We start from the raw sequence: 21041 nt of genomic DNA on the forward strand, positions 1-21041 counted from the left end.
ATATATGGCATTAAGACTCTCTCTCCCTCTATAGGGCACAGCTACTGAGATAGTAAGAGTGCACAATCCAGTGGGCACTCTCACCATGAGGTAGCGAGTTAGTCTGGTCAAGCCAGTAGGAGGTTATCAGTTAGATTGATAGAGTGTCAACTCACAGCAGACTATGTACAGCAATCAGGAAGTTCAATAAAACAGTGTTGGACTATCTGCTGTGTGAGAAGCCTTTTATAGTTTCACTGCACTCAGTTGCAATCAACATTGAACCAACTTACCTGACACATCATGGTACCAGAGTGCTATTAATCCTAACAAACCTACCTCGAGTGCATCTGCAACGACCAGCAAGCAGCCATCCAGCGGCATCATAGAATTTACAGTGCAGAAGGAGACCATTCGGCCCATCGAGTCTGTGCCGGCTCTTGGAAGGTGCACCCTACCCAAGGTCAACACCTCCACCCTATCCCTGTAACCCAGTAACCCCACCCAACACTAAGGGCAATTTTGGACACTAAGGGCAATTTATCATGGTCAATCCACCTAACCTGCACATCTTTGGACTGTGGGAGGAAACCGGAGCACCTGGAGGAAACCCACGCACACACGGGGAGGATGTGTAGACTCTGTACAGACAGTGACCCTAGCCGGAATCGAACCTGGGACCCTGGAGCTGTGAAGCAATTGTGCTATCCACAATGCTACCGTGCTGCCCATGGAAAACATCCAGCCTCCTTCGCAACTCCGGATCTCCGGCAACCTCGGCGTCAACTGGAAAGTCTTCAAACAAAAGTTCCTCCTGTACATCGAGGCCTCCGACCTCGAGGCAGCATCAGATGCCAGAAAGATGGCGCTGTTCCTGTCGACTGCATGGGATCACGCCATCCACATCTATAACGTGCTTACGTTTGCCGATGGCGAAGACAAGACAAAGTTCAAGACAGTTCTGCTGAAATTCGACAACCACTGCGGCATTGAGGTGAATGAGAGGTTTGAACGGTACATCTTCCAATTCCAACAGAGGCTTCAGGGTAAGGATGAACCTTTTCAGTCCTTGACCCATCTCCGCATCCTAGCACAGTCATGGAATTATGACTCGACGACTGATTCCATGATCCGGGATCAGATCGTTTTCGGGGTCCAGTCCAACTCCCTGCGGGAGTGGCTCTTCAAAATCAAACAGTTGACCCTCTCCGTCGCCATCGAAACGTGCGATGTCCATGAGCATGCCAGAAATCGCTACTCCCACATCAGGGCAGCAGAAACTGCAAAACTGGCCTCCCACGAGGCAGAAATAGTGCATGCCATAACGAAAATGCAAGGCCTGAGCATCAAGAAGAGTGGCCATTTCGCGCGCTTTTCTCGGGTCCCCACGCATGCGCGCCACGACCGGGTGGACGATGAGGCCGAAGACCCTGAGGCGCATGCGCGAACGTCGGCCGACCGCACTACGCATGCGCGATGGCACACAGAACGGGCTGATATCAACGTCAAGACGTGTCCAAATTGTGGCTCCGCCCATTTAAAGCGGCAATGTCCAACCAAAGGCAGGTGATGTCTACAGTGTGGAAAGCCTGGCCATTACGCAGCCTTCTGCAGGTCCGCTCCACCGAACATCAGCCAGCGATCCCAGCTGCAGCGCAGATGTGTCCGCTGCGTACAACAAGGCATGCAGGATTCTGATCCAGACAGCCCAACGGACCCCGATGCTGACTGCCTCGAGTCTCCATATCGGGTGGGCATCATCACCACAGGTGAGTTGGTCTCTACCGTGCCTGCCAACCGCCGATTGATCCTCAGTGTGGGTCCTGACGACGAGTGGTGTGCCGTCATCACGGTCATCCAGTCTCGCATCTGATTTAAATTGGACACTGGCGCGTCTGCGAACCTCATATCACAGTCGGACCTCGACAGCATCCGACACCAACCTAGCATTCTTCCACCAGCCTGCCAGCTCCTTGACTACAATGGTAATGGTGATGCCATAGCTGCCAGTGGGTCGTGTCAGCTTGGTGTCTCTCACAAGGCAATCAAGGCGACGTTGAGATTCAAGATCGTCCGGCCTGACAAGGCATCCCTGCTCGGTGCTCGCGCATGCAAACTCCTAAATCTAGTACAGCGAGTTCATGCCATGTCCTCGACACCGGCGACTGCCTCGCCCAATACGAATCTCCAGGCTGAGATAGACGACATTCTCACACAATACCACAGTGTGTTTAATGGGATGGGCACGCTCCCATATCGCTACAAGATATTGCTCAAGCCGAATGCCACCCTAGTCCTCCATGCACCACGCCGGGTGCCGGCTCCTCTCAAGGATCTTCTGAAAATGCAGCTACGAGAGCTCCAAGACCAAGGCATCATCTCAAAGGTCACGGAACTCACAGACTGGGTCAGCTCCATGGTCTGCGTCAAGAAACCCTCTGGCAAACTCCGCATTTGCATTGATCCCAAAGACCTGAATCGCAACATCATGTGAGAGCATTACCTGATCCCGAAATGTGATCAGGCCAAATTCTTCACCAAGCTGGGCGCCTCCCGTGACTTCTGGCAAATTCAACTGGACGAGTCCAGTCGGAAGCTGTGTATGTTTAACACTCCGTTCGGCAGATATTGCTACAACCGCATGCCTTTTGGTATCATATCAGCTTCCAAAGTATTTCATCGCATAATAGAGCAAATGATAGAGGGCATCGAGGGGGTGCGAGTCGATGTGGACGACGTGATCATCTGGTCCACGACGCCCGAGGATCACATTGCTCGCCTCAAACAGGTTTTCCAGAGGATTCATGAAAATGGCCTCCAGCTCAACAGGGCCAAATGCTCCTTTGGGCGGTCCGCTATCAAATTTTTAGGTGACCACATTTCACAGCAAGGTGTGCAACCTGATGCCGACAAGATGCTAGCAATCAATGCCATGAAGACACCAGAGGACAAAAAGGCCGTCCTCCACTTCCTCGGCATGGTAAATTTTTTTGGAAAATTCATTCCCAACATGGCATCCCACACCACGACCCTCCGGCATCTCGTTAAAAAGTCGACGGTGTTCCAGTGGCTTCTCGCACATCAAGCGGAGTGGCTTGAGCTGAAGGCAAAGCTCACCATAGCCCCAGTACTGGTGTTCTTTGACCCAACCAAAGATACCAAGATATCCACAGACACAAGCCAGGACGGCATTGAGACGGTGCTCCTCCAGCGAGACGATTCCTCGTCCTGGGCTCCAGTGGCATATGCCTCCAGGGCCATGTCTCTGACCGAACAACGGTATGCCCAGATCGAAAAGGAGTGGCTGGCTGGGTCTCCTGACAGAAATAGTCAAGTTTCATGACTACATATACGGTCTGCCGAAGTTCACGGTGGAAACAGACCACAGGCCGTTAGTCCACATAATCCAGAAGGATTTAAATGACATGACACCTCGGCTGCAGTGAATACTTCTTCGTCTCCGCCGATATGACTTTGAAATCATCTACACACCAGGCAAGGAGCTGATTGTCGTGGATGCCCTATCCTGATCCATCACCATGCCGTGTGAACCGGGCGACTTCATTCGCCACATCGAGGCACAGGTGCAGTTGTGTGCCAGCAACCTCCCAGCCACTGATGAACGAGTTGTCCAGGTACGCAAAGAAACTGCCAAAGATCCTCTACTGCAGCGCGTGATGCAACACCTTGCCCATGGCCGGCAAAAGGGGCAATGCCCCAGTCCTTCAATGTTAAGGACGAGTTAACGGTTGTCGAGGGGATCCTTCTTAAACTAGATAGAATCGTCATTCCCCAAAGCATGCAAACCATGGTGCTCAGACAGATCCATGAGGGTCACCTTGGGGTCGAAAAATGTCGACGCAGAGCTCGGCAGGCAGTCTACTGGCCTGGCATCAGCCAGGACATTGCCAACAAGGTCCTCAACTGCACAACATGCCAGAAGTTTCAACCAGCTCAGCCCAAGGAAACACTGCAACAGCACGAGATCATGACTCCAAGGTGGCCGTGATTACATGCTCTTGGTCGACTACTTCTCCAGCTACCTGGAAGTGGTGGAACGTTCGAACCTCATGGACAAGTCAGTGATTAAAGCCTGCAAAGAGATGTTTGCCAGGGACGGCATACCACTCACAGTAATGAGTGACAACGACCCATGTTTCTATAGCCAAGAGTGGTCCGACTTTGCACAATCCTACCACTTCAGTCACATCACATTCAGTCCCCATTACCCGCAATCAAACGGGAGGGCCGATAAAGGGGTCCATATTGTCAAGCGATTGCTGTGCAAGGCTGCAGACTCAGCCTCAGACTTCAACCTGGCGCTGTTGGCATACAGGGCAACCCCTCTGTTGACTAGTTTGTCTCCGGTGCAGCTGCTCATGAACCGCAACCTGAAGACGACTGTTCCAGCCATCCATGTTCCAGACCTTGACTGCCTCACAGTGCAGCAGATAGTACAGCGATCCAGGGACCAGCAGAAGATCACGTAAGATGCTCATGCCAAGGATCTACCTGCGCTGGCTCCAGATGATGTTGTTCACGTCCAGTTGGCTGAGGGAGGTTGGTCAGCCCCAGCTATTGTCGTCAGGCAGGCTGCGTCCAAATGGCTGATGGCTCCATTCTATGGCGCAACAGGAGGGCGCTACGAAAGGTTCCCTGCCCACCGCCTGGCCGCACTTCTCCACATGTCATCATGCCTCCTCCGGACATCTCGCACCACAAGGCCACCGCACCGATCTGGCAGCAATCTTGCCTGTCCAAGTGTCGGCATCCCTCCACCTCTGAGGAGATCGACAAGAATTCATCGCCCGCCACAAAGACTGAATCTATAGATTTAACTCTTGTAAACTGTGTTCAGTTTGCCCTGTATCTGCACGATAGACACGTTGCCATGTACATGTGTTCATTCACTCACCACTTGTATATAATCATGCATGTGTATATTTCATAGAAATATTTCATAGAATTTACAGTGCAGAAGGAGGCCATTTGGTCCATCGAGTCTACATTGGCCCGAAAGAGCACCCTACCCAAGGTCAACACCTCCACCCTATCCCCATAACCCAGTAACCCCACCCAATACTAAGGGCAATTTTGGACACTATGGGCAATTTATCATGGCCAATCCACCTAACCTGCACATCTTTGGACTGTGGGAGGAAACCGGAGCACCCGGAGGAAACCCACGCACACACGGGGAGGATATGCAGACTCCGCACAAACAGTGACCCAAGCCGGATTCGAACCTGGGACCCTGGAGCTGTGAAGCAATTGTGCTATCCACAATGCTACCGTGCTGCCCGATATATATGGCCACGTTCCAAAATTTACTTCAAAAAGAGATGTCATAATATCCACTCATGTATATAATGAGATGCAGAAAGGCAGTGATTGACACACAGGATAACCAATGAACACACACAACACATAACAACCAATCACCTGACAGGTCACCACCACTATAAAGCACACAGGGCATTAAGGCTCTCTCGCTCTCTACAGGACACAGCTACTGAGATAGTAAGAGTGCACAATCCAGTGGGCACTATCACCATGAGGTAGCGAGTTAGTCTGGTCAAGCCAGTAGGAGGTTATCAATTAGATTGATAGAGTGTCAACTCACAGCAGACCATGTACAGCAATCAGGAAGTTCAATAAAACAGTGTTGGACCATCACCTGTGTCAGAAGCCTGTTTCTAGTTTCACTGCATCCAGTTGGAGTCATCGTTGAACCAACTTACTTAACACATCAGTTTTTCAATTTTGTATTTGGTTTTTAAGGAACCTTTTAAGGTAGAAACATTTTAAGTTAGTTTTATAGAACACTGCACAGTGAGAGATGAATTTGTAACTTTGACCTATTTTCCTGAAATATCCTGTTAAATAGGAAACTATTTTTCTGAAAGGTTTTAAATGTCAGGGGAGCTGTTTATTATTTCACCATACGAATGTTCTTAAATGTGCCTCCAGTCAAGTGTCCACTTAAAATGGCTGTGAAGGGCAGCTGGATGGCAGGTGGAAGCAGATGTTTAGACAGCAGGAAGTCAGTAGCTGGCATAAAAGGAAAGCTCACAGGGTGCGTCACAGGGATTATGCCTTGGAAAGGTTTTGCAGGAGAAAAATGGAGGTGGAGGGAGCCCCCCCCCCCCCCAAGAAAGTAAAAACACTCAGCTTAAATAGCCTCTTTCGGTTCTGGGTCCTTTTCCCACTGTTTTCAGCTGACAAGGGACCACTATGGCTGTCTCATTGAGGCCTGAATTAAAATTGCAGTTGGGGTCCAATCCATATTAGGCGATGATTTGTGTATTTAAAGAAGGATACAGCAAGGTGGATGCCTTTTCTACCTTCTCAGATGAGCAGCTTAAATTCAGGATCAGTGGGAAGCAAGCTAAATCACTAGTTTTTAGAAAGGTTAAAATCACGGGGCAGAATGGTAGCACAGTGGTTAGCACTGCTGTCTCACAGCTCTTGGGACCTGGGTTCAATTCCGTCCTCAGGTGACTGCCCATGTGGAGTTTGCACTTTTATCCCGTGTCTGTGGGGGTGTCCTCCAGATGCTCCAGTTTCCTCCCACAGTCCAATGATGTGCAGGTTAGGTGGATTGGCCATGTTAAATTGCCCCTTAGTGTCCAAAAAGGTTAGGTGGGGTTATTGGGTTACAGGGATAAGGTGGAGGGGTGGGCTTAAGTAGGGTGCACTTTCCAAGGACAGGTGCAGACTCGATGGGCCGAATGGCCTGCTTCTGCACTGTAAATTCTATGAGTCTATATCACTTCATCAGAAACTTGAGCCCCTTCCATTCTTCTTTTCAAAACACAAAAAAGATTGATCACTGCTTGTAGCAATTATGCCCTTTTTAAAGTGGCAATTATGCCCTTTTTAAAGTGGCAATTATGCCCTTTTTAAATGAATTCCCTGCAAATCTTTAATTTGCTCAATAAACCTGCAATCATCAAATATCCTTTAAATTTGACAGCATTTATCAGTAACATAAGAATACATCTTTGCTGCTGTCAAGAGGTTAAATATGAACACAGTGCTATCGGGACTGACTAATTAAAATGCTGCAGAATCATTTGTTGGCGAAAGTATCATTTAAAAACATTTTTTTTAGAGTACCCAATTATTTTTTTCCAATTACGGGATAATTTAGCGTGGCCAATTCACCTACCCTGCAGATCTTTGGGTTGTGGGGGTGAGGTCCACGCAGACACAGGGAGAATATGCAAACTCCACAGAAACATTGACCCGGGTTGGCTGAAGCATCATGATGGAGTTTGATGCAGTCAATCTTAATGACCATCAGTTTTGACACTCAAATAAAAACAGGAAGATCTGTTAAAACGACAAATTACCGCAATTGTAGGAATACATAAGAAACATGGGGCGGGATTCTCCGATCCCCATTGGGTCGGAGAATCGCCGGGGAGTGGTGTGAATCCCACCCCGCCGCCCCAACGGCGACTGCCGAATTCTCCGGCACCGGGGTTTTGGCGTGGGCGGGAATCGCTGGCAGCAACCCCCCCCCCCGGCGATGCTCCACCCCGCGATGGGCCTAGTGGCCGCCAGTTTTCGGCCGGTCCCGCCGGCGTAAATGAAACCAGGTCCGTACCGGCGGGACCTGACTCTGCGGGCGGCCTGCAGTGCCCTCGGGGGGGCGTGGGGGGATCTGGCCCCGAGGGGTGCCCCCACGGTGGCCTGGCCTGCGATCGGGGCCCACCGATCCGCAGGCGGGCCTGTGCCGTGGGGGCACTCTTTCCCACCGCGCCGGCTGCTGTCAACCTCCGCCATGGCCGGCGCGGCGAAGAACCTCCCTGCGCATACGCTGGGATGATGCCAGCACACGCTGGTGCTCCCGCGCTTGCGCCAACTCACACTGGCCGGCCGAGGCCCTTCGGCGCCGGTTGGTGCAGCGCCAAGCCCTTCCGCGCCGACTGGCACGGCGCCACCCCACCGGCACCGGCCTAGCTACTGAAGATGCGGAGGACGCCGCACCTTCCAGGCGGCCCGTACCGGAGTGGTTCACGCCACTCCTCCGCGCCGTTACGGCCCGCCCCGCCGGGTAGAGGAGAATCCTGCCCATGGTCACTGTCACTAATGACTGAATTCCCACACGTCAGATCAGCTGCAACAATGGTGCTCAGTTATGGTTAGTCTTTCCCACGTCAGTTTATACGAGAACCTATTAATTTCTTAGACGTGCAACATTTATGCACGTAACATATGGCAGAATATACTGTATGTGCCATGTAAAAGTATTCAAGACATTTTAGAAATTACGCGAGGGTTTGTGAGATTCAGAGCCTCGACTATAGTTAAAGCTTAGCACTGTAAATGAAAAATTTAAGTATAAAAACCTGGAACCCAGCAGGTGGACCAGTGCATTAAATGGGAATGTGAGCTATACATTTAATTGGTTATTTTCTTTATCGTATTAGAATTCTCAGGGAGCATCTCGGGGAGAAAGAAGTTTCCATTTCTCTGCTAATTGACTCTGTGCAGGATGGAGACTTGGGGAACTATTCTTGCTACGTTGAAAATGGGAACGGCCGCAGACAAGCAAGCATTCTTCTTCAGAAGAGAGGTAAAGATTTCCTTCTGCTTTATTGTTTTGTTTTTGTTTTGTTTTGTTTTCCATGGTCTCGTTGCCAAGCAAGAAAACCAAGAAAATGAAATTCAGCTCAGCCAAAGATTCATGTACAGATAGTAAGCCAACATGCTTAATTCAGGTCATGCCTGTTCTGCTGGTGGAGGATTTACAGGACTAAGCTACGCAGATAAGAAAGCTGACAGTGCCCTCTTCATGAATTGAAGGATTAAAGAACTAAAAAGACAAATGATTGAAATTACTAAAACAAGGACGAGCCAGTTTTCTCCTCTTTCAGCAAAACCACCTGATCTTGCACCATCTCTCTTACCCTCACACCTCATTCAATTTACAGGTTTCAGATGCCGACATTCCATTTGGGTGCCTCAAAGTGACAATCTTACTCTGTCTAATCCCCCCAATCTACCAGTAATTTTGTTTTTAATTTCACTTTGAATATTCATATGAGTTTAGTGTATCCTGCAAGATAAAACCCAGGCTGCTTGTACTTTCATTAAAGTTATGACAGCAGAGATAGTGCATTCCATAGAATTCATACAGTGCAGGAGGAGGCCATTCAGCCCATCGAGTCTGCACAAATCCTCTGAAAGAACACCCCACCTAGGCCCACACTCCCCCTATCCTATCCCCACAACCCCACCTAAACTGCACCTTTGGACATGAAGGAGCAATTTAACATGGCCAATCCACCTAACCTGCACATCAACATAAGTTGATTGTAATCTTTCAAAATTCTATCAATTCTAAAAAGGTCCAAGCAAATTGGAAAACCATGGGCAGGATTCTCCGACCCCCCCCCCCCGCCGGGTCGGAGAATCGCCGGGGGCTGGCGTGAATCCCGCCCCCACCGGTTGCCGAATTCTCCGGCACCGGATATTCGGCGTGGGGTGGGAATCGCGCCGCGCCCCGGCGATTCTCCGGCCCGTGATGGGCCGAAGTCCCGCTGCTGAAATGCCTGTCCCGCCGGCAAGAATCAAACCACCTCTCTTACCGGCGGGACAAGGCAGCGCGGGCGGGCTCCGGGGACCAGGGGGGTGCTCGGGGCGATCTAGCCCCGGGGGGTGCCCCCAGGGTGGCCTGGCCCGCGATCGGGGCCCACCGATCCGCGGGCGGGCCTGTGCCATGGGGGCACTCTTTTCCTTCCGCCTTCGCCATGGTCTCCACTATGGCAGAGGTGGAAGAGACCCCCTCCACTACGCATGCGCGGGGATGCCGTGAGCAGCCGCTGACGCTCCGGCGCATGCGCCGCACGGCAAAGTCATTTCCGCGCCAGCTGGCGGGGCACCAAAGGCCTTTCCCGCCAGCTGGCGGGGCACCAAAGGCCTTTCCTGCCAGCTGGCGGGCGGAAATCAGTCCGGCGCGGGCCTAGCCCCTCAAGGTAAGGGCTCGGCCCCTCAAGATGCGGAGAATTCGGCACCTTTGGGGCGGCGCGATGCCGGACTGATTCGCGCCGTTTTTGGCGCCGGTCGGCGGACATCGCGCCGATTGCGAAGAATCCCGCCCCATGAATGTAATGTTTCCATTCAAGAAAGAAGGGAGATATAAAACAGTAAACTAGAGGCCAGCTAGCCCAACATCTGTCATTGTGAAAATGTTGCAATTCATTATTAAGGACATAGGAACAGAACATTTAGAAAATCATAAAACGGTCAAACCGGGTCAACATGGTTTAATGAAGGAGAAATTACAAATTATCAGAGCAATTTGGAATGTAATAAGCAGAATAAATAAAGGGCGAGCTATAGATGTAACACATTTGGATTTCCAAAGGGCCATGCAGTAAGGTGCCACACAAAAGATTATTGCACGGGATAAGAGCTCATGGTGTTGTGGGTAAAATATTGGCAAACTGTAATGAGTGGGGTGCCACAGAGATCAGTGCTGGGGCCTCAACCATTTAAATCTATATTGATAACTTGGATGAAGAGTGTGCACGGCAGCCAGTTTTTCTGATACTACAAAGGCAGTTGGAAAAGTAAGTCATAAGGAGGATGCAAATAACTGAAGTTTCGCCGCAGAGGCATGAATGGAAGTCAGGTTGTTTCCAAGTTGAAAGCTCACCTCCAGGGAGACCCTGATTAAAGTTAAGATTTCCAACCATTCATTGGCATGGAGATGGGTTCCCAATCCAATTAAGACTGGTATAGGTGACAAATCAGAGGCCTTCCAACTTCAGAGAAGTACCCGGCTGTAACACAAGGTAAGTAACTGCGAGAAAACCTCAACAGGAAAATTCTCTCTCAGCCACTTTTTAAAAATGTAATTGAAGAAAGCACAAAATGCAGCCCGGCCAACAATGTGGCAGGGAAAACCGCTCTATAGAGTTGTTTTTGTCTGTACTCCAACCCATGGAGGCAAAGAGGGTCTGTATGCCTGCCTGGAGAGTTGACAGGCTGCCTACCTCCTGGAAGTTGATCTCTCCCTGTCACATCAGGAAACCGGGTACCAATTGGAAGATGCCAGTCAGTGTCCCAGGGCTGAATTTCCATGGAGTCGGGGAGACTCTGTGGAGGTGTTAAAATGGTGGCCAAGACATTATTCTAGATTCACGGCCGTAATCCCAGCGCACCCTGTTTCACCAGTTTGGGTTAAGGGTGTGGGTGGTGCAGGTCGTGACCCCGCACCCTACATTCCTAAACTAGCCTGCTTGATTGTGAGGATAATCATGTCCTTGTCCTCTGTACTTTTCATGGAATTGGGCCAACTTTTAAAGGATTCATGGTTCATGGCACCTTATGCAAACCATGCCAAATTGTGCCCTTCCACCCACCACCATAGCCGCTCAAACCCTCCATGACAAGCTATGGCACTTCCATACCCATTCACCCACCATACCCTCTGTACAAAAACAACAAACACTATGGTAACAATGGGAAGTGTGAAAAGGCTTTTCAAGAAGTCAATCATTCATTCTTAACATTTTAGTTTTTAAAAATCTCCTTTCACTATAGCCCGATAAAAGTGACAATCATCCAGACCTTTTAAAATAGCGATCGCTAAAATATTTTCTGTTAAATGATACAGAAGTAATCTGTCTGTCAAACTACACCCTCCCTGGGGCACAGTTTTTCAACTACCTAATAGGTGCCTTGGCTCTTAGCCAAGGATGTATAATCATGCTCAACTGTGAGTCATCCATTATTCTGTTGAAACAGCTTCACCCCAGAAAAAAACATTGCTTGATTGTTCGCTCTTGATCCCTGTCAATTGTAAAATTACAAAGAGATTTCAATTGCTTTCAGTTTCAGCCCTAGATAATTTAATGGGTCTGGATAATTGACACTGTGGCTGCCTCCAAACTCTTTCCGGGGTGACAAGCCTGACTTCACTTAACACCTCCTGATAGGAAAGCCCAATCTTTTCTTTCTCCTGAGGCAGCTAGGCCGAGCCAGGAATAATCCCGATTCCTGTTACCCATCTCCAGGATGAAAATCCAGGCCCTAAACTCTTCTTTAACAAGGCTCTTAATGAGCTTCATTGCCTGCCTTGTTGGGATTGGCAGCCTCTGAATTAGACTTCACCAAAATGTCACACATTGAGAAGGGTGTCCTACAAATGAGATGCCACCTGATGCCAGTATTGTTTTGCGCCCCCACTCCACTGCCTCTGCTTCTGTGTTTCAGGGGCCCTAGAAATTCCACGCAGAGGTTAAGTGAGTCGGACAAAATTTGGTAGTCAGAGATAAAGTGGGAAAATGTGAGGTTGTCTACATTGGTCAGAAAAATAAAAAATCAGAACATTATTTACCTGAAGAGAGACTACAGGATGCTATGTTAGAGATATGGTACATGTCTGCATGTACAGCAAGTGATTATGAAGGCGAATGGAACTTTGGCCTTAATTGTAAAAGGGGTGGAGCATCAAAGTAGGGAAGGCACAGGGCATTGGTGAGGCCATACCTAGACTATTGTGTATCATTTTGGTCACCTTATTGAAGAAGGGATAGATTTGCTTTGGAGGCAGGTCAGAGAAGATTCACTAGGTTAATTTGCATTGGTAGCACTGCTGCCTCACAGCTCCAGGGTCCCGGGTTCAATTCAGCCTCGGGTGACTGTGTGGAATTTGTACTTTCTCCCCGTGGCTTCATGGGTTTCCTCCGGGTGCTCTGGTTTCCTCCCACAGTCCAAAGATGTGCAGGTTAGGTGGATTGGCCATGATAAATTGCCCCTTAGTGTCCAAAAGGTTTGGTTGGATTACTGGATTACAGGGACAGGGGATGGGGCTTAAGTAGGGTGCTCTTTCCAAGAGTCAATGCAGACTCGATGGGCCGAATGGCCTACTTCTGCACTGTAAATTCGATGATTCTACGAAATATGAAGGGGCTGTCATATAAGGAAAGACTGGGTCTATACTCATTGAAATTTAGAAGAATGGTGATTCTATTGAAGCATACAAGATTCTGCGGGAGCTTGATGGGATAAATGCTTAGAGGATGTTTCCCCTCATAGGACGATGTATACCTAGAATTCCAGTTTCAAAAAAGTCTGCCATTTAAGATTGTGAGGGGAAAGAATTTCTTCTCTCAGACTTTGGGTCATTGAATATATTCCAGGCTGTGAACGAGCTATTTTTGATTGATAAGGAATTAAGGGTTATGGGGGGGCAGGCAGGAAAGTGGAGTTAAGGCCACAATCAAATCTGACATGATCTTATTGAATGGTGCACTGAGCTTAATGGTCATATGACCTACTCCTCCAATTTCTTATGTTCTTAGTCTAGCTGCCAAGCCAGTTACATCTAATCCTGTATTTTTAAACCTCTGCCTTCAGTCTCGAAAATGAGCCTACCTCAGATGCTCCAAGGTCTTTGGTGTCCCCATCTTTCACAGACTATTCCGTATCGAGAGTAGCAATGTAACGTCAAATAAGAATTGACGTTTTCAGTACTGGAGGTGGATCTGAGTGCCTTTAAACTAAAGAGGAATCTGAGCAGGTTTGAGAGAGGAGAGATGACAAAGTAAGACAGAGACTGAATTCTAAATGAGATGGAAGTGGGGAAATTAGCTGACTAATTTGATGTTTTATTATTGGGCGGCCAATACAGAGAAGATATTGGGGTGGTGTGGGGTCCAGGAAGTTACTTCATTGCGTGTGGAGTCAGAGGGTCTAGCTTGGAGACACTCATGGCAGAGTCATTGCCGTTTGCTCCAGTGAAAAACTCTTCGAACCCGGTGATCGTCTCCACTTTGAAAATATGGCGGCAACTCTGTCAGAATTTTAAATTGAAGGTAGCATCAAGATGGGCCCCTATCTATGGGATCATTTGTTTGAGCCAGTGAATTAGATGCCACATTGATGGGTGGGGGGGGGGGGGTGAGGGGGGGGAGAAGGTATGGGACTGGAGAGGGTGAGGGATTTGTTTCTGGAGGGATGGTTTTCCAGCATGGAGGAGTTAAAGGAGAAAGCAGGACTTGGGGAGCAGATACGTTCAGGTGTTTTCAGATACGGGGCTTTGTTCAGTGGACATTTCCGACAATCCTAGTAGCGCCCCCGTCCACGTTATTGGAGAAGATACTCTCATGTGCAGGGTTGAAAGAGGGCAACATGTCCGGGATATATGGACGTATATTGGTTAAAGAGCCGGTTTCGGTGGCAGAGGTGAAGACCAGGTGGGAGGAGGACCTGGGACCCATTTTGGAGTAGGAGGTGTGGAGTACGTCCCTCTGCAGGGTGAATGCTACGTCACCTTGTGCGAGGTTGAGCTTAATATAGCTCAAGGTGATGTTTAGGGTGTACTTCACCAAGGCCAGGGTGAGTGGGGCTTTTGCGGGGATTGAAGGTAGTGCAAGTGGTATTCGAGAGGGACTGCGAACCACACGCATGTGTTCTGGTCCCTGTCCCAAATTGGTACATTTTGGGGGGTCTTTTTTCAGCACCATATCGGCACTCCTGAATGGCGATTTAGAGCCCTGTTTGTTTGTAGCTATATTTGGGGTGTCGGACCAGCCGGAGTTAAGGATCGATGCGGGGGTGCGTTGAATGCTTAGACACAAATTCTGGTGAGTTGGTAATAGGCGACGCTACCTAGTGCCTCAGCGTGGCTATAATAATAATCTTTATTCTCACAAGTAGGCTTACATTAACCCTGCAATGAAGTTACTGTGAAAAAACCTCTCGTCGCCACATTCCGGCGTCTGTTCGGGCACACAGAGGGAGAATTTAGAATGTCCAAACTACCTAATAGCACGTCTTTCGGGACGTGTGGGCGGAAACTGGAGCACCCGGAGGAAACCCACGCAGACACGGTGAGAACGTGCAGACTCCACACAGACAGTGACCCAAGCTGGGAATCGAACCTGGGACCCTGGTGCTGTGAAGCCATAGTGCTAACCACTATGCTACCGTGAGAGCAGTTTCCTCTGCTGAATGCCTCCCTTCCATTAGCGCAGCTGGCCAAACTTCCTCTAAACTTCTGCTGCTATATCCCTGAACCCACTATTTGCTCTCCTAACTCCCCTCAAGGTGTCCCAAGCTCATCTTTTCCGTGAGACTCACCTCCTGCTTCTCTTTCGATCCCTGGTCCTTGTCATGATATGCAGACATGTAGATAATGATAAACAGACAGGCAGCTAATGAACACAGAGAACAGGACATGACCAATGAGCAGGCAGGACGCTCAGGGGTGGTATCTCACTATAAAAGGCACGAGGCACTCACACTCCGCCTCTTTTCCACTGATGAACATCTACAGAGTGAGTCAGGGTGTATGTACAGTAACACACCTCCAGCACACGGCTAAGAGCTAGTCTGGTTCAGTCAGACAGAGTAACCACACTTAGGTTAGCAGAGAGTCAAACTCATAGAGAACTGTGCTACTGGTTCAATAAATCAGATAGAACTAACTTCAAGGTCTGGAGTATCTTTTGGTTAAAGCTGCATCCAGTTGCAGCCGGTGTTATCTCAGAGTACATAACACATCAGTCCTCATGTTAACCAGTATTGCAATCAGTTCTTTCTCTTCAAGTGTTGTCCCTCTTCCCTTTAAATCTACTGTAACCACCTTTCTCTGAAATAAAACCTTGACCCCAACATCCTTGAAAACTATGGTCCCATCTCTAACCTCCATTTCCTCGTGAAATCTTTGAGCATGGTGTTGTGTCAAACCTAAGCTCATCTTTCCTGAAACTCTGTGCACTGAATTTCACAGGGTGCTGCTTGTACCTCAATTAAATGTTAGGAAGACTGAAGTCATTGGGCGAAACTCTCCGCCCCTCAATGCTGGAAATGCAAATCACGATTAGGTAGAGAGTCGGGTGCCCAGTCAAAATGGAGGTTCGTGCCTGGTGCTGAATCAAAAGCCATGCTCAGGTCCCTTGCTGGTGGCGGTAACAAAGGACTTAGTGATGGTGCCGTCCCACACCGGCAGCGGCATGCAAAACCGACATAAACATTTGTTTACAAGTCATCGGCGGGTTGGACCCGATATGCTCAAGGCCTCCACAATTCTCTACCTCTCTCAGGCGGAAGTCACCCAAACACGGTTTATTAAAGGTATTTACAAGCAGGGACTGGATACCATGCCTGCTGAGGGAGAGAGAGCAGGTAAGCAAAGTTTTAAAAAGGTTAAATATTGTAGCGCTTTCTGGGAGGGTGGCTGCCAGGGCCAGGGTGAGTAGGCGGGCGGCGGGATTAAGAATTGCTCTAGATTCACGTGGGCAGTGTGCTGGCCCACTAGCATGACCTGAATTGCTCTGAAACTGGCGCCCACAATGGGAATGTGAACCCCACGGCGTCAACACGTAGGGGGCGCGTCTCCCAAATGGAGCCCAAGTGTTCGCGCCGTCATGAACGCCGTCGTGTTTCACGATGGCGCAAACCGGGCCCGTGTATGACCTACTCTGTCCCCCACAGGGAGCCAGACAGCGCTGGAGTGGTTCATGCCGCTCCAGCCTCCTTTCCCAGCGGCAAATGGGCGCCGTGCCAACCTGCGCATGCGCAGTTGGGCTGCGCAAACCTGCGCACGCGCGGGGGACTTCTTTAGCGCGCCGGCCCCGACTCTACATGGCGTCGGTGTTCAGGGGCCGGTCGCGCAGGGAAGTAGGCCTGGGCGGGGGGGGAAGAGGCTGGCCCCCATCGGAGGCCCCCCCCCCCCCGGTGAAGGAGCCCCCCTCACCCCCCCTCCCCCCCCCCAGGCCGCTCACCGACCGTTTGCGCAGAGTTCCCGCCGGTAGCGAAGGGGGGGGTGGCGCCGGCGGGACTCTGTTGTATCCGCTCGGCCCATCCGGGCCGGAGAATCGGTGGCCCCACCGATTCCAGGGGCCCTCAGCCAGCGGCGCGCCAAACCCGCTAGCGCAAGTGGCGCCGATTCTCCGCGCCTCAGAGAATCGCACACCGGCGTCGGGGTGTGGTTGCAGCGATTCTCCGGCCCAGCGTGGGGCTCGGAGAATCGCCCCGTAGTCTCTCAAATGGAGAATTTCACCCATTGTTTTCACTCCCACTCCAAACTCCAGTTCTCTAGGTACCACCTACATGCTTAACCCTGGTAATTGTCTGGGACAAAACCAGAAAGTTTGCAATCATGGTGTCATTTTTGATCCCTACGGGAATAGCCGATAACATATTTGCACCATCACTAAGTCTATCTGTTTCTACTTCTGCAACATTGTCCAACTGCCCATCTCAGCTAATTTGCTGCTGAAACTCATGCATGCCGTTGTTACTTCTAGGCTCAACTACTCTAATGAACCCTGGTCTGGTCTCCCTCTTTATACCTTTTATATAATCTTGAGGTGATCCAAAATTCTGATGCCCCATGTCTTAATTCTCAGCAACCCATTCACCTATCACTCCTGTACTCGCTGACTTGCGTTGACCCCCAGTGAAGCAACATCTTGATTTTAAAATTCACATCCTTGTTTCCAAATCCCTCCATGGCCTTGACCCCCCCCCCACCCTATTTTTTTAGTCTGCTCCAGGCCCATACCCTTTTGAGATATCTCGACTCATCTATTTCTGCCCCAGTTTTAATTACTCCATTATCGGTAGTTGTGTCTTCAGCAATCTAGACCACAAGCTCTGGAATTCCCCCCTTACATCTCTCTGCCTCTCTACCGTCCTTTAAGACAGTCCTTGAAACCTAGCACTTTGGCCACGTTTTTGGTTATCTGACCTAATATCTCCCTCGGAGACTCGGCGTCATATTGTGTTTTGTGATAATACTCTGAAGCATCTTGGGATGTTTTATTATGCTGAATATGCTATTCAAATGCAAGTTGTTGTTAATGCTGTTCCCTTTGATCTCCCATCAAACTAACAGTGGAAGATTGTGAAATCTTGACCTCTGCAGAAGCTACAAGCCCATTGATTCTGCAACTCTCACAGCGTTGCAGCAATTCACAACCAAACATCACACAAACTTACTTATGGTAATTAGACAGTAATAATCCAATTGAAACATTCCAATGATGTCACAATACACAAGAGAAAAGCTTAAGAGCTTCATTACCATCTTCTGAAGCCTGAAACTAGATTACAGGCTTCTTAATATGTGTTTTTCACCGCTATCGGCTGAGAGAGGTTCCGTGGTATATTTAACATTTTGTTAAGCGGTTTTTCCATTGATTTTATTTTAAAATTTTCTTTTTGCTCTGCTGTTATTTGGGATTTGTACATAAACGGAAGGCTGGTTGCCTAACTGAGCTAACACAGTGTGTGTCCCTGTGGAAGGTGCACATTATCCAGTTGCTAGAACTCCAGCAATTTATTTTTCACAACCATAACCACCTTGCAACGCAGGATGCTAATTTTTGTGTGCTTGAGATCAGCTCGGAGGGAAACTCTTTTGGGTATAATGGGGCTGGCAAATGAAAAATACTTGTGTCACATTGTAAATCTGCAGGAGCTGGAAAGTCTGTTAGTAGAATGGATTCTCTTGACTAAAGTATTTTGATAGAGGAGAATAAAACATTTTTATAATTCTGAATGCTTATAGCCGGCCTGATTAGACAATGCACCAATTCAGTCAGACCATTTTTACCACTGTAGCAGTAATCAGTACACTCTCCTGAGAAAAATAATTGTGTTATCAGGAGGATTCTCTGTTAGTTGACTTTAAATGCTGCTATCTGGAATGTGACTCCATGGCCACCTTTCCAATTGTTCCGCCAGTTGTGCCTTCCCCGAAGGTTTGCTGCTCTCTAGTGTTGCTTCCATGAAAGAAAGAATGTGTTACTTCGCAATTCAAGCTCTACCATGTCCACAGTGAGAATTTAAATGCAGTAAAATGAGCTGTTGGTGCTCAATCATTTTCAGCATACTCCTGCAGACTTTCCAGATCCTTTGAACAACGGATTTGGATCCATCTCTAGTTTTCACATTTTTAAGGTACTGTGGGCTAAAAAAAAACATTTTTTCCTATGCATCACTGTATGCCTCCTTCGAAAGGAATCCTTATTACTGAAGAAGTCTTCCTCGAGGAGTATAATCCCTGGTCAGTGGCAAATCAATTAATGTCAGCAGAGGTGGCGGTGAGAGTTGTCATGGTGCAATTGAATTAGGGTAGGGAAGGACGCAGAGCTTATTTACCCTATTCTTTTGGTGATCTTTGAAATTGGGAATTATAATTTTTTGCTGGACATCCATCGATTTGTCTATTACATGTTGAAACTTGTACGTAATACATATTTCACTGAACACGCCATCTGACTGCCCGCAGTTTTTTTGCTTTTGTAGGTAACTTCAGTGTTAAAGGTCGGTTTCACACTGACTCAGAATTTGCTGGAGCAGGGAATCTAATGGTGCAGTCCACTGGGTAGATTCATTTCTGCACCCTTCAACTCAAAATGCCTTTGCCTACAAAGATGCTGGAAATGTGAGTTGATAACAGCATGGAGAGGGCAATAGGGCATCTGGGGCTTTGGAGAACAATGGGAAAAACCACATGTACCTCCACAAACAATGGAGTTAAAGGATTGAGAAATAAACAGAGGAAGGACTAAAGGAGATAAATTAGAGTCAAATCAGATACACAAAGTTGAACTAAGAGAGGGAAAGATGGGTTAAGAGCATTTTTAAAAATTCATTTTGAAAAATTAAAAGCAAAGTTCAAAATCTGTAGGGTGGAATCTTACCAATTTTTATCACAGTATGAGGCTCTGACTGAAAACTGGGGCGGGATTCGACGGGTCGGAGAATCACCGGGAGCTGGCGTGAATCCAGCCCCCGCCGGTTGCCGAATTCTCCGGAATCGCACGACGCCGGTCGGCGGGCACTCCCCCCCGGCGATTCTCCGGCCCCCGATAGGCCGAAGTCCCGCTGTTGGAATGCCTGTCCCGCCAACCGGGAGCGGGCTCCGGGGTCCTGGGGGTGGCATGGGGCGATCTGACTTCGGGGGGGTGCCCCCACGGTGGCCTGGCCCGTGATCGGGGCCCACCGATCCGCGGGTGGGCCTGTGCCGTGGGGGCACTCTTTTCCCTCCGATTCGGCCACAGTTTTCACCATGGGCGATGCGGAAGGGACACCCCCCTTGTGCATGCGCAGGGATACCGTCAGCAGCCGCTGACGCTCCCGCACATGCGCGGACTTCCGCCGGCCGGTGAAGACCCTTCGGCCCCGGCTGGCGTGGTGCCAAAGGCCTTTCCCGCCGGTCGGCGGAGCGCCAACCACTCCGGCGCAGACCTAGCCCCTCAAGGTGAGGGCCTGGCCCCTAAAGGTGCGGATTGGGGTGGCCCAGTGCCGGAGTGGTTCCCGCCACTCCATCCCGCCGGTCCTCCCCGCCCCGCCGGGTAGGGGAGAATCCTGCACCTGGTGTGTGTCTCTCCAGATTCCCAGCTGAGTTTTCAGACCAGATTTTCTTGCACTTAGTGCACAGAGAATCTGGGGCTGTGTCACTCTGGCAGGGTGGGGCCTGATAAAGCCGGCAAGGCCAGCACCGCAGAGATAGGGGTGCCATCTTAAGCGGTTACTCGAAAAGACCTGGAAATATACTTCCTCCCAACCCCCATGAAAGTGGAGGACTCTCTGTACAAGCATCACGGCGACCCCCCCTCCCCCCATGCAACAAGGGAAGTATTGAAGGCTGTTCTCCACCCACCGCCTCCCAGCCACACAATAATCAGACTCTCTGACCGCACCTCCACAACCACAAAAGTATTAGGATCTCGATTCCTCCCTTCCCCCTCCCCACCACAAAAGTATTGGGGCAACCACCCCCCCTCCCCCCCCCCCCCACAGGCACCTGCCCCCGCCCCAAAAAGCATAAGGAGGAACCCCCCTCTCCACAAGGAGTTCCCCAGAGGATCCACCTGGCACTCCCAACCTGGCACAAGGTGGCACAGCCAGAGGGCAATGCAACCTGTGCTGGGGGCAGCGCCAGGAGCTATACTTAACTTACCCTGGCACGAACAGCGGATTCCCCACAACTGATTCCCACTTATATATACCTGGTGCAAACGTCACCAACATGGTCATCCACAAAGGGGGATCATGTGCCTGGGAAGCCCTTGAATAGCATTTAA

General features: G+C 49.6%; 1 protein-coding gene across 2 annotated transcripts in view; it reads left to right on the plus strand.

The window, feature by feature from the left end:
* Positions 1-21041, plus strand: part of LOC140428010 (interleukin-1 receptor accessory protein-like 1) — a 2037829-nt gene that overhangs the window by 1951286 nt on the left and 65502 nt on the right. For both annotated transcript variants that reach the window (XM_072513958.1, XM_072513959.1), the window contains exon 8: positions 8418-8563. In XM_072513958.1, the coding sequence (XP_072370059.1) occupies positions 8418-8563 (146 nt within the window). The remainder of the gene's footprint in view (positions 1-8417; positions 8564-21041) is intronic.

The sequence above is a fragment of the Scyliorhinus torazame genome, chromosome 8 (genome assembly GCF_047496885.1).
Source record: "Scyliorhinus torazame isolate Kashiwa2021f chromosome 8, sScyTor2.1, whole genome shotgun sequence".
Taxonomy (NCBI): Eukaryota; Metazoa; Chordata; class Chondrichthyes; order Carcharhiniformes; family Scyliorhinidae; genus Scyliorhinus; species Scyliorhinus torazame.